At 30.8% G+C, this 14563-nt stretch overlaps 1 protein-coding gene across 1 annotated transcript in view; it reads right to left on the reverse strand.

Annotated features, from left to right (window-relative positions):
• LOC144848688 (rho GTPase-activating protein 5-like) overlaps nucleotides 1-14563 on the reverse strand; it is an 80963-nt gene that overhangs the window by 5643 nt on the left and 60757 nt on the right. Inside the window, exons 20-30 of the mRNA XM_078705534.1 lie at nucleotides 14491-14562; nucleotides 12285-12317; nucleotides 10066-10196; nucleotides 8869-9078; nucleotides 3973-4132; nucleotides 3369-3463; nucleotides 3113-3196; nucleotides 2824-2983; nucleotides 1789-1866; nucleotides 1285-1419; nucleotides 682-744 (exon numbers count right to left, since the gene is read on the reverse strand). Coding sequence (XP_078561660.1) covers nucleotides 682-744; nucleotides 1285-1419; nucleotides 1789-1866; nucleotides 2824-2983; nucleotides 3113-3196; nucleotides 3369-3463; nucleotides 3973-4132; nucleotides 8869-9078; nucleotides 10066-10196; nucleotides 12285-12317; nucleotides 14491-14562 — 1221 coding nt within the window. The remainder of the gene's footprint in view (nucleotides 1-681; nucleotides 745-1284; nucleotides 1420-1788; nucleotides 1867-2823; nucleotides 2984-3112; nucleotides 3197-3368; nucleotides 3464-3972; nucleotides 4133-8868; nucleotides 9079-10065; nucleotides 10197-12284; nucleotides 12318-14490; nucleotide 14563) is intronic.

Here is a 14563-nt window from a genome sequence, read left to right on the forward strand (position 1 = left end):
ATACCCGATCAGTATGGCACACAAAAAATGAAATAATAAACAGAGGATAGGATGAAATGAAATGAATATAACATAAAAAATCCAAAATTATTATTTTGAAAATAAATAATGAAATGAAAAATAAAAACAACCTTAAAGTATAATTTATAAAGTCACAACACACTTTACAGACATTTAACAAATAAGAGGTAATTTACAAGCCTCTTTCCAATCAAATACCCTACTATGGTTTTCTATTCAGAAACCCAACAAACCTTTGCTTTTAAGTAAAACTAAAACCACATTGTTCAAGGGTGTTTCTATTGGATGGAGGCTTGTATGTTAACAACAAAAAAAACACATACATTACAAAGTCCACTATTTATTAATTGCCTCAAGAAATAATTAAGATTGTTTAGTAATAATTAAAGCTTGTTATTATTTTTTTAGTTTATTTGTTTCTTGCCATAAAAGTACAGGTAATTACTATAATAGGATATTCCAAAAATTATTTGCAACAATTCCATGCATTTTATTAAAAATGAAAAAAAAATTAAATCAATCACAAGTAATATACCATCAACTCAAGCTAGCAAAAAAGTAGTTTGCAAATGTTTAATTTAAATCAATATGCAAATGTTATAATTTGCATAGGCATGCATGGCTGCTCAACCATGCAGTGCATCTGTGACTGCTACTCACTCATGGTAGGCACCAAAAAATGAAAACCAGAACTCATACTGTTAGTCTCCGTTGATGAACCTTCTTTCATGGAGTAAAAACAACATGTTATTAAAAATGTGCTTGGATATCAAGTCTACTAAAGTTTTGGGTTATAGAGGGCTTTAGACTTTCCAGAAAAAAATATATTTAATTTTTTAATTTGTTTGCACAATTCAGGCAATAAGAGAAACTGGCTAGCATTAATGTCAAAAATAAAAAATATGAAATGGTAAAGATGACAAAATCTGCAAGAATGAAAATAGAAAAAAAACACACCAAAACATATCTGCTTTATATGCAACAGAGTTGAGGTGTTTTTTTGTGATTTATTTTCACAAATCTTTACTTTTTCACATTCCAAATACTAATTGTTGTACTTTGAAAGAAGCAGAAAAGTTAAAAAAGAATTTTAAGTAACAAACAACATTTGAAGAACACAAACTAACTACAATGATCTAGAATAGAGACTATTTTAAAGCTTTTGTTTTACAAACACATTTTGAGAATGCACTGTACTAATGTATAAACAAAATGTAGCTACTGCAGTAACTGCAGTAGAGGGATTTTGACATGAACCCTTACCTTGGCAACTGTCTAAAAATTCTTGTTGAAGATCGTATGGAATGAGAGGTTCGGGTAATTTACTGAAGAACTGCTTCAACGCTGTGCATACAGCTGGTACTGACATGTGCATATCAGCTAGCTTCATATCTGGATCTAAAAGATAGTATGTCAATTGTGAGTGTATGAGTAAAATAAATGGAACAAGTAAATAAAACTATTATTATAAATTTGGAAATAATATAGAAAATACACAAGGACGTAAAAAGTAGATAAGAAATTAGATTTGTGATATAGTATTTATTTGTAAATTGTTGTATAACAAGAGAGTCAAACCGAGACATCTCAATCTTTCCCTTTTCCAATATATAATAATTATTTATATAGATATGATGAGTGTAGTTAGTCTTTTAAGCTCTGTCTAACACTACCAAATGTGACAAAAAATGTGATGTGTCCATATATGGACATGATGATGTCATATCGCTACCATATTTGGCATATCACTACCATATTTATACTTACTCTTTCCAAATGTGGTCATTATGAAATCACTATCTGCACCTTTGCCTGGAATTCTATATATACCTTCTTGGTTAATACCTATAAAAGAATATTAAAATAAACAATGAACATATTAATTATATTATTATATTATTAGTATTCTTTTAACCAATGGATTGAAAAAGTCAAAGGTTAGCACTTGGATTTTGGCTACGGACTACAACAATAGACTGCGCACAATACAGGTGTGTTTCAAATGCCCATGTCATTCATTAGCCTTGTGTTGAATCGTGCACAACATTTTCAAAATGTCTACAAAAAATCTTAATAATAATTAACAATAGAACTATTTAATAATAATAGTACTATTAAATAGAGCTTTAAATTAACATTTTACTTGGGGTACCCGAGTCTAGGACTTTCTCATCTTCTCCTCTTCCATCCGACACTATTAAGTAAAAAGTGCGATTTATAAAGTACTACTCCTCCCTTATTCGTTGTAGTATTGAGCTAGGATTTGGCATGAATATACTACAGGGACATGTCCTCAAAGCTATAGAGCCGGATTTTTAAATTTCAAACCGGATGCAGCCATATGACGTCTCGAAGATGGTACCGTATAACCGTATAAACTATTTGGTAGCGAGGTTATTGTATGCGACGTCACATCCCGTCTTATGATGTCATTACAACTTCTTTTGCTGTACCCTGAGTATCGCACATTCATGCTTATTTGTTTTATTAAGAATGAAATCTTCCCACCCCCACCCCCAAATAATGAATCAGATGGCAAGAATATACTTATAGGTATGATATAATCACCCGATTCCCATTTTTGTATCTCCACATACTATCTATTTCCGAAGTATCGTAGGAATATTTGGTAATACAGCATCTCATTTATATCACATGTTCGGTTAAAGGGTAGGTTACTACTAGGTACATGTGAAACACCTATGTTGTTGTATTACCAAGTATTCCTGATACTTCGTAAACAGATACAGTACCGAGGATCGGCTGTTATAATAAACAACTATCTAAACAGTCATTTCATACCTTCTTCTTCCAAAAATTCCACGCATTTGATGACAAACTGTGGCACAGTTTCATTCCCTGTTACACACTCCTCGATTGGTGGTCTTTTAACTTGAGGTGGCTGTGGTGGTATAGGTAATTTTCCATTTTTCTTTCGTTTTTTCTTTGATTTATTGTCCTGCTAAAAAAAAATTTTTTTCATAGAAATTTAGGGGAAAAAATGTTGTGAAAAATAAAATTATTTTCTTTTCATTACAATAATTTTGTTTTTGTAGCAACATTTGTTGTTCCTTTGTTCCTCTGCCCTCACCTCTTGTTTCTGACGTTTTGGTTTGTCTTGATCCTTCTTATTTCCTCTTTTCTTTTTTTGATCTTTCTTTTGTTTGGAAGATTCCTAATAAAAATAAAATAAAGCATTACAAACAATTATAATTTTGAAGAATTTATCAAATGATAATAAAAATGGTGAAGGAATAGAAATGATGATAAACAATGGTAATTAATGATTATAAAAAAAAAATTTATTTTATTATATTTCTTTTGATATTTTTGTTCTAATAGTTTACCTTTTCATCATTACTTTCTATACTAACAACATCATAGAGATTTTCATCATTAATTTCTCGATTCCTCTTCGTTGGTACGCCACCTTCTCTCTCCTCTAAATATAAATAAAATACACATGGTTTGTATCCAAAGAGTTCTCATTTCAAAATAATACGACTAAAAAATGCCAGATCACTGGAAACTTGTAGCACAAGACAGAAAAGGCCCTTGTTTACCACTCCTTGAAATTACCTTAACGGATTAGGACTGAGCACATTTGTCCCTTCAACGTCATACTGTAGCTGGCAACTCCACATTTGCATAGGGGCGAAAATAAATGTGGTGGTCAACTATTCCCGCTTTTAAAACATTGATCAACTTGGCTTGCACTATCAGGTTTGTTAAGGGACCTTCCAACACTGAGTAGTTACATTGGGGCTGCTCACAGGGCCACTTATGCTCTGGGATTAGCCAGTGATCGCTCATAGCTGTTACGCCACTGGTCAAGGAACAACAAAAATATGTTTGAGGTAAAGTAAGATAAAATCAGTCATATGTGTGACAACATGTCATAGCATTTGCCTATATATGTTATTTGAATCAGGTGAACGATCAATTACTCACCTAATTCTTTCGTTCCTTGTGTAAATGTCTTTGTTTTCTGGAGTTCCATAAGGAAGCTACCATTTTGTGGCGAGAGAGGTGTCGGTGGAGTCTTCTTTTTGCCACTTGATGTCCTTGACTCAGAGACTGTTGGGGTCTTATTAGAGGAATATTTTCGGGGCTAGATACAAAAAGTAATGAATTAGCCATGATTTTTATATAAATATACTTAAAACACAAAATGCACAAGTCGTAGCAGTTAGTGTTAGATTATTTAACAAATGTATTATTTGTTTTGTATCATACAACAAAAACAAACAAGCACTCTATTCTAGAAAAAACATTATTTTAAATGGTAGCTGAAAATCAGACTAAAATACTTCATGAAAATATCTATTCTAGAAACATGTCCTTTAAAAAAAATTAATTTCAGTATAAAAAATGTGGTATAATGGTAGAGCACCTGCATATAAAGCAGAATTATTTATATGTACCTTTAAAGCAAACTTGCTCTAAGTTGAATAAAAATTAGTTTTAATTTATTTTAAAGACAAATTCATTTGCCCAAATCTATAAAATCTTTCGACAACAAATTTAGAGTTTTTCGCTATTGACATTGTACAGTAGTTTGAATAGTTTCTACGTTTTGCAAAGCGAACCAATCAGAGCTCAAGAAATATGCGAGTGCTCATGAAATTAAACAAATCAGCTCAAATGAGAAATTGCAACTATTTGTACCCTTGTAGAGGAAATTATTAATAGTAAGTACACTTTTTTTCTATGTAAAAGGGTTGAATTTGTGCAAATAAATTTGTCTAGAGAAAAAACTAAAATGAAAAGCTTTAAATGTCAAAGCCTTGCGTCAGCAAATGTGTGAATTCCTTACTCACTTTCAGATTTAATTTTAGCACATTTTTTTATGGCATTTACAATTCACTTAATACGAAATATTGATATAAATATATCACAATTTACTTGGCTAGACAAGAAATACTCCAATAGGAATTTTATTATTTAAATTCAATCGTAGATAAAAACTGTACAAGAGTGAAAACAAAACTATTATGTTTTACAAAAAAAGATATTAATAAAAATTTATTTTACACGATTTCAACAAGGGAGTTACAAATTAAATGAAAAAAACTATGTAAAATTATTACACTTTACAGATAAATATTGTATCAATGACGTCTTAATAATTAGATAGGGTTATTTCTTCTAGATTCATCTTATGATTAAAATATAAATAGTAATTTATATTGATAAGGAGGTTGTGTTTTTTGTTTTAATATACCGAAGACATATTTTTCTAGTGTTTTATGATTTAAAGAAATATTCAATTTATTACTATTATTTATTTTAGGATATTTGTATTTAGAAATATTTTGGTTTGGACATTGTTAAAGGATAAAAGTTTATAGAAAAATGATAATAAATATTATATTTATATTTTCTTTCATACTTTATGTTGACAGTAACACACTGTCATTTTTTTCTATTGAAAAATAACAGGGATGTTTGTATTTAGAAATATTTTGGTTTGGACATTGTTAACGGATAAAAGTTTATAGAGAATTGATAATAAATATTAATAAAATAAACCTGTCGTAACTTTTCTTTCATACTTTAAATTGACAGCAGCAAACTGTCATATTTTTTTTCTATTGAAAAATAACTAGTCGCGTCATTCGTTAACGAAGGCTTCTGTCAATTCTAATTAAGCTTAGGTGACAAATTTCAAAACTTTGTGAACCTCGGTGACAAGGGGTTACTGATAACAAATTAATTCTCTCGATCTACTATCGGCGACTTCCATTTCACGAGTATACAGCGGTTGTCATAAAAAAAAAATTGACATGAGAAAAATGTCAATTATCAAGATTAAGACAATTGTTTGATATATTTTTAATATATATTGTTGATTAGGAAAATTATTTGTATTTAGAAATATTTTTATTATTACAATTTTATTATTTATGTTTACATTTTCCCCCAACCTATATAATATAGGCCTATTTATTGAGGACAGTAAATTTGTAATATACTTTAAATATCATTGATGATAAAGGAAAAATATGTATTTTTGAAATATTTTGTAATAATTTTAGATATAATTTATGACATAACTGTAATATTAAAAATGAATATATTGTGTTTAAATGTTTTCCGTCCTATTAAAGACAGTTTGTTTTTTATCACTGAGATATTCATAAAATAGATTTGCTTTTATGCTTTATTATTATCAATTACGGTAGTATAAATTTTACAAAATTTTAAAGCAGCAAACTTCCAAACATTTGCCGGGTGTGGTGTGAAACTGTTAGCAGTGTTAATTAACCACACAAATGAAAGTTGTTAATACAATTACAAAATATGGTGTTTATTAAACAAGTACGTCAAGTGAAAAGAAAAATTCCAAATTCATGTAAGTGTTGAGAGAAATAATTTAGCAATCACCCCCAGAACGCTGAATAATTTGTTAAATTTATTCAATATGACAAGCTAAAGTATAATAAATTCCAAAAATAGGTTTAATCGATTTGCAATTTTCGATGGAGAAAAAAATGTAAAATACTAAGTAAAGTGGTATTGACAGTATAAAGGTGAAATTCAGTATCACAATTTCTCTTTAATTGTTACATAATGGTAGTATAGTTGAACCCCATATGGGCATATACCCTCTGGTCCGGATATGGGAGGTTCCATTTACGAGGATACAAAATACTGTATGCACTGTCTGTAAATAAATAAATACATTTTTGAATGAGTGACCAATATTGCAGGTATACGCATAGGGAGGTTCAATTCAACTGTAGTGTTGGCCTATAAATTGTTTTATTATTTTTAAAGCATATTTTCATACTGTTAAATTACTATATTGAGTCTTGGTATAAGCTTATATTATTAATTTAAGCATGGAGATTTAAGCGTACTCATTTCAAAGCTTTGGATTATTGTGTTTATTTCGATGGTAGTGACATGACAACATTTCAAAATATAAAACACCTTTATAACGCAATAACTAAAGTGTATGCACATTTAGGGGTGTTTCATTAATAGGGGTTGTTAAAACATATATTGCCCTTTGTTTGTTTGACAGAGAGGGTCCTCTTAATAGGGGTATTCCAAATGAGGGGTTTTCTTTTATTAATCATAAACTTTTTTTTATTACTTACCATTCAACATTTTTCATCTGTTATAAATAATATTTTTTAAACTTCCAAGAATATAATTTTTGAAAACGGTTGGACATATTTAACAAACATATCTGTTTACTAAGCTTTTCTTTTAGAACATAGTGTTAATTGTTAAAGGCAGTAATTATTATGAATACTGTAAAAATGAAAGCAAAGTTGTATATTACTATATACTTACTATATTTATCAACTACAGTAATAATGTATGAGATCTTAACGCTTAAAAACTACTGTACTACTATAAATTAGTATAATTATTTTAATTAAATCAAATCATTTTTAAAGAAAAACACTACAAACACTACTTGGGGATCATGTCAATATCATTTTACTGCAGTTACTGCAGTAACTCAATTTTGTTTATTATTTCTTGTAATCATTTAGCGGGTCTTTTTTTGGTAAACATACATTGTTCATTGAATGCCTCATACTATTGCAGTAAAGAAATTGTAGTTACTGCAGTAACTGCAGTACAATAATTTTGACATAATCCATTAACTAAACATGTTAGTACTCTTTACAAACTTTTTCACATAATACTGCAAGAATTACTCATTTCTACAAACAAGCACAAAAGCGAGTCTATCAAATGACAAATCTAGGCAGAAATCAATTTGAATTTTTCAGAACTTGCATTTGAGTTGAACATGTTAATTTTTTTGTGAAATTGATTTTAAAATAACTAATTGATATTCAACAGCGTTGAATGTATACAGTCCATATGATGATGATTACATGATGATGATGATGATTAATTGATGATGATGATTACATGATGATGATCATCATATAATGATTGTGATTATGTGATAAGTAATAATTGTTAAAAAAAAGTGAAAATTTGAATAAAATTCGGTAAAATGTAAGAATTTATAGTTAAATGAATAACCACACATTCATAATTCATGCAATCAATCAATCCCGTATGCATTCATTTTGTGTATGAATTCATCAGATAAAAACCCCAGTGCTTTACTACAAGCCAAGGTCCACCTGCTGTCAAAGCAGAGATTAGTGAAGTATTTTTGTGAGTTTTCATAGTTCTTACCTAGAGGTAAGTTGATATCAGGGACCAAAATTATCGCTAACTAGTAGGTCAGTGACCAACTTTAAAGAAGCCTGAATGAGCCATATGTGCCTGTTGGTAAATGTGTGTAGCTGTATGTTTTTTAGAAACAGAACAATAGCGACCTTTCTTGTTCGAGGTGTGCCACTCGACTATGCAGCTGTTGAGTCAAAAAGTCATAGTGCGAATGCTCCAAAACATAGTGGCATGCCCAGAATTTGAGATTCAATTGCTGCGTAGTCACTGGGCACGTCATGAAAACTAACGGTCGCTATTGAGTACACATGCTCAACTCAAATACAAATTCAAAGACTATGAAGAATACAAGCAGAAATCAAACAGAAAACAGAAAAAAACCCATGCAGCCTATAGGATATAGATGCAACCAAAATCAACAAACAACAAAGCATAACATATGCAATGGAATGCAGATGGAAAGAGTGGGTCAGTGTAGGGAAGGTATCCTGCGAGAGAGCATTGAGAACCCAATATTTCTGCTTTAGCCAATTTTTTAAAAGGGTTTTTTTTTTGTTGAAAATAATTCAAAACAGCTTAATTTTTGCAGATCTGCCAAATTCCAATGAATTTTCCATTTTTGTAGAAAAAGTTTGTTTTCGGTGTTAGCAAAATCTTTTTAACCATAATTAAGCGCACCTTTGACCTATGTAAGGTATCGACTGGCTCGTCATAGATGACATTGCCGCCATCAAGAGGTAAGTGTAGAACATCATGAGGGACGGCATAGCCCTCGGGTGTGGCGATGTCACCAAGCGGATTGGATCCCCCTTTGTGAGATGGAGTTCTTACCGAACGGTTATTTCCGACTGCTTGTTTAACCGCTGAGAACTTGTCCAGATCCAATTTCTAAACAAAAAGAGGAAATTTGTTGGGCGGCATGCTTCATTTAAAAGCAAGCTGAAAATAAAATACTAAAAACAACAAAAACATTTTCAGATATCAGAACACCAAAAGTTCAATCTGAGAGGCTCACAAAGAAAAATAATAAAATCATAAAATAATTTGTAAAAAATATTATTTTTTGCTAATAGACTGGCATTCACGAATAACCTATATTGAATAAATTAAATGTTTACATGAACATTGATACAGCACAAAACAGGAAATATTATATTGGATACACAAGCAAACAATTAACATACCAAGCCAGTATATATATTACATAATCCTCCACAAGTTTTTGTTTACTTATTTCTAACATGTTAAATGTTAACTTTTAATCTATATCTATCTTATCTAGGTTGATTAGATTAGATCACTTCTTTTATCAATGCAATGCATTAATTTTGGTCTTTTTGTTTTGCTTTGGAAAGAATACATATTATATAATCTTTCAAAATATAATCTGTAATTTAAAAATTTATTCAATAATTAATAATTCATATAAATAATTTCTTTATAATATTAATGCTTCAATATTTTGAATTTTCAAATTTTGCATTACAATTTTATACATATTTTTATTTTGCTTAGCAAATGATAAATTGTGTTGTTCGATTTATATAGCGCTTATACAAAAGATTGTCCCAAAGCGCTGAGACAAAAAAACAGAAAGAAATTACAAAGAAAAAAGATGGGTTTTTAAGAGTGTTTTGAAAACTATGATAGAGGATGCATTTTTAATAGGATCAGGAAGATTCCACAGTTTAGGAGCTGCAACTGCAAAAGCTCGATCACCATAGGTCTTATTTTATTTTACTTTATTCAATCGTAACCAACAGCGATAATTACCGCCACTAACAGGTTTGACCGGCTGGGTGGAACAAAAAGTGCAGATGGATTAAAGAAGGATAAATACAAAGATAAATACAATAAATATCATAATCCTCTTACTTTTGGTTGATTTTTCGATCGTATTGGTTTTGGTTTTACAGGGGGTGGAGGAAGCTTAGTTGTGGATGCTGCTATGTAGATAGGGTTTTCTTCTTCTTTGTAATCATCTTCAAATTGGTTCTGATTTAACCCTGAAATAAAAAAAATATTTAGTTACTTGACTGAAATATTCAGGAAAACAAATTTAAAACTCTTTTTAGCAGCAAAGCAATGTGACCAAAGTTTTCACAAATATGAAATATGAAAATTTTTAAAATATCATTTTATTAAATAGTTGTTTTATTGTTGGCATTCCATTCAATAAGCAAGCGAAGTTGACAAACGAGTGCTAAATGGCCAACAAAAAATATTGAAAAAGGTGTGATTTTAGAAATACTTCTCTGTTGAGCAAACAATGCCCTTTGTTAAAAAAAAAAGTTGGTTTTATTAAATAAGCCGGTTACTTATATAAAATTTCCGTCAAAGTTCATTAGAAAGTGTTAAAATTGTCACTGTGTCACTAACCGATTCTGGAACATGACAAGTTGAGAAATAATGACTGTATTGTTTTTGTTTTAATATAGTTACTTTGCAAAGGTGTGTTACCTGTTTTGTTAAGATAACTTTTTAGACATACAGGTGAATGCATCAGAAATTCCTCAATGGATTAAGATATTACTTAGTTATTTCCTGGGTTTGACTTTCTGTATGGTAGTGTGTGTTGACTAGCCCTAAGCAAGTAATCTCCCTTCCCCTGACATGTAATCGATCGTGTTGGGGGCATATTAAATGGGCAACATTTATAATTGAATATAGGTGTGACAAACTTTAGCCTTGGTTATTCCCTTTCCACATATTGGTTATGCTGTGGGCACAAGTCTATATCAATGTAAATTATTATGCTGTGTGTCAACTACCCAGGTATTGCTCTTCCTCTGGCCCATATTTGGTGCTGGGAACTGTATTTGTCAGTAGGCCCTACAGGTGTGGCCACATCCAATTGACCAATTATGATTCCCATATTTTGTGCTGGGAGCTGTATTTGTCATTAGGCCCTACATGTATGAATGACCACATCCAATTGAACAATTATGATTGACCAGGAACTACTTACCAATTCCTATTTATCAGCTATGTGATGCTATGATTTTATGACCTTATGCCTTTTTAGAATGATTTGTATTGATTTCTGATTTCAATTGATACAGACCAACCACTTAGTAACTAGCTATATAAGCCCAGGGTGGGCTTATTCAAATTTTATCCCAGTCTATAGCCAACCGATAATGTAACATGTACATTTTACTCTTTGTTCAAAAGACAATGACATGGCATTACTTCCCCAAGTACAAATTTATACTCCTGGGTGACAGATTACCTTTTTATTATTATAAGCAAAGTTGGCAAAATATTCTGGAAAAAATTATAGCTTAAATTTGCAAAAATTCTAAACACTTCAGAAATGTCCTTCACATTAGTACACTACTGCTCAACAATGACATAGCAAAAAGGGTGTACTATGTCAAGACACATTCAAATGCAACATACACACATTTACATAATTGATAAAAATTATACACAGTTATAACAAAATAAATACAAGCTTTGCAACATTCCAAGCATGTATTGATGATATGCATTTTTTGACAATGTTGAACTGACGAATTCATTATTTATTTAATGCTGAAATTAATCAACATTAACAGTGAACCAATATTCAATGATTTTATGTTAGTTTCTTAAGAATTCGTTCATGTTTTGAAAAATGACAACACGTATAATGTAGACAACTATCCCAAACTGCAAGTCTGAAATCTTCCCCACTATTTAAAGAGAATGTCTAATACCCCTTTCACTTTGACTACAAACTCTGGAGTTTACACACACCAAGTTGACAACAAACTAGACCTTGTGTGTACAAGTTATGTGTAAACTGTGGAGTTTTGCTAGAGTATAATACTAAAAGTTACAGAAATCTATGCTTTTTATAGCCGCACAAGAGTAACCCAAATTTGGAAGAGTCAACTAGATTTAAAAAGCGATGCCAAACAATAATGTATCAAAGTAAACTCAAAGCAGTTAAAAGTTACACCAAAGCTGAAAAGTTTAAAAAAATCACTCTCATAAGCAAGAAGCAGTGGTTTCAAACATATAGAAATACAGCTTTCCCTCCAGATGTGTCATTTAGCATGGTAAAAATATGAACAAATGTTTGTATTAAAAGTTTTATTTAATGATACCTTCATATACAATATTTTCTTCCATAATAGATTCTGGGAAAATAATTAAATAATAATTTAGAAGCCAATCAAATTTTAAACTATTTTGACTAAAAAAAAAAAAAAAAAAGTACTTAAAAAATAAAAGCTACTTGGAAACAAGGCAACGATGTACAAGACAAGCAACATATTTGGTTTATCCATCATGTTTTTTATTGGGACAAAGATTAACCCGTCTCAGTATGAACACAGCTTTAAGTTAGTATAAATGGGGTTTAAAGAATTTGTGTTAGCCTATGGGAAAAGTGCAAATGTGGTTCATAAGAGGAGAAAAAAAAAGCAGAAATTCTTTTAGAATAAAATTATTAAAAAAAACAGTAAGCCATTATCTTTGACATTTGTAGAAGGTGAAAACCATAGAAATGAAAGAAACAAAGAAATATAGAGGAGAGTAAACGGAATTGATGAGAGAAAAAAATAATGTGGCAAGTTATTGTTGATTAATTAGTCTACTTTCCCGTCACTCATTGGTGTTTTTTGTATTTTTATTTTAATTGATCGTAAGAATGATTCCAAAATGGTTCCGAAATGTCAGCTTTTTTGTAGTAACATTTTATTTTGAATTATATCACTTCATAAGAGATAACTGAAGATGACAGAACTTGAATTAAAAAAAACAAAGAGGAAGGACAGAAGAAAAAAAAGACATGATGGAAAATGAAAGGAGATAATTGGTGATTAAACATTAAGTACAAATCAAGGGTATTGACTTTGTGGTGATGCACTAAGTTTGTATTGTCGAAATAGATAACATATGCTATCATGACCTGATCGAGAAGACAGAACTAGATCTTCAACAAGTACCAAAGTCCCTAGACATTAATACTAAATATCAGCAGGTGTGGACAAACATGGCATGGATTATTGACCATTAGCTGGACATCAACCAGAACAAAGACAACATCCTCAAGGGGGTTAGGGAAGTGACACAATTTGGGGCCTAGGGAAAAGAACAAAACAAGACCCCAGAAGTGTACAGATTATTCATCAGTTTTTAGTAGTAGTTTGTCTTGTAGCAAGTTGTTTAGTCACATGACTATGCTCTGGGGTAAATATTACTGCATATCCTTTTGTACAAGACAGTTCTGTATTTGAAATATAGTCTCAGTAGCTTTGTGGATGGAGTACTTTATGTATTCATATTTAAAAATTGATTTGATTTGGGTACTGTTGAATAATTCACTACAAAGAGGTAATCATGAAACTCAAAATAATTTTAGTTTTACTTACTAAAAAGTACTGTACATAAAGAATTTTAAGTTCAGAATTTATTGCGAGTACAGTACATCTAATCAAGGAGATAGAAGGATTAGGGTGGTTGTTTGGTCAAGGAGAGGGTTGTTTGTTGAGGAGTGGCAATGTTTTGTTAAAGAGTGGTGTCGAAATGAAATTAAGAGGTCAGGAAATGGTTAATCAAGGCACTGCAGTGGTGGGTAATTGCAAACAGATTCACTAAAGGTATAAATACCAATTTAATGCATTGTTTGTTTTATAGGATACAAGCTTCAATAAACATGTTTCAGCAAATTGCTGATACATCCCAGATCTTCGGTTTCAGTGAACTGAAATCGATACAAACTGCAAACGATTCTTATCACCCGAGTCACAGGGACAGGGAGGAGATAACAAAAATTGGTAGATTTCCAAAGAAGGGTAAAAAAATGACATTTCTCCCAAATTATGTCAACAAAAATACAGAAGGCTAACTTGATGAGTTTATTGCACTTTATAAAAACGTGAGAAACATTACAACGCACTTTAGAATACAGGCATAGGTGATGATTTTAGACTAAAAAAATCTGAAAAGAAATTCAGACAGCTCTTATACATTTTGGAAATATTCTTTTTTTCAAACCAACAATTAGTAAACTAACCTTCTTGACAGTTTCACTGTCCTGATCGGACAGCTTCTTCATTCAGCTTCTTATACATATTGTTTAAATTTGTTTGTTTATTATTGCCAGGTGGTAAAGATCTTGAGATACTAACTTCAGAATTCATTTGTTTTCTAATATTTTTCATTATTTTGGGTCACCCATATTAAAGCATACAAAACGAGTGGCAATATATGTTTTAACAGCTCACCCCTTTTAATCGTTAAAAAACCTATTTTGAGTATTTTTTTTTTAAATGTGGGTGCATTTAAATATCTTAAACTGTTCTTTACCTTGATCTGAAAAAATTCTTGTCGGTTTCACGGGTGGTGGTACATGTTTAGGCATAGGCCTTTGGTGGTCTGC

This window comes from Antedon bifida, chromosome 7, assembly GCF_963402885.1.
Source record: "Antedon bifida chromosome 7, ecAntBifi1.1, whole genome shotgun sequence".
In the NCBI taxonomy this organism is placed as follows: domain Eukaryota; kingdom Metazoa; phylum Echinodermata; class Crinoidea; order Comatulida; family Antedonidae; genus Antedon; species Antedon bifida.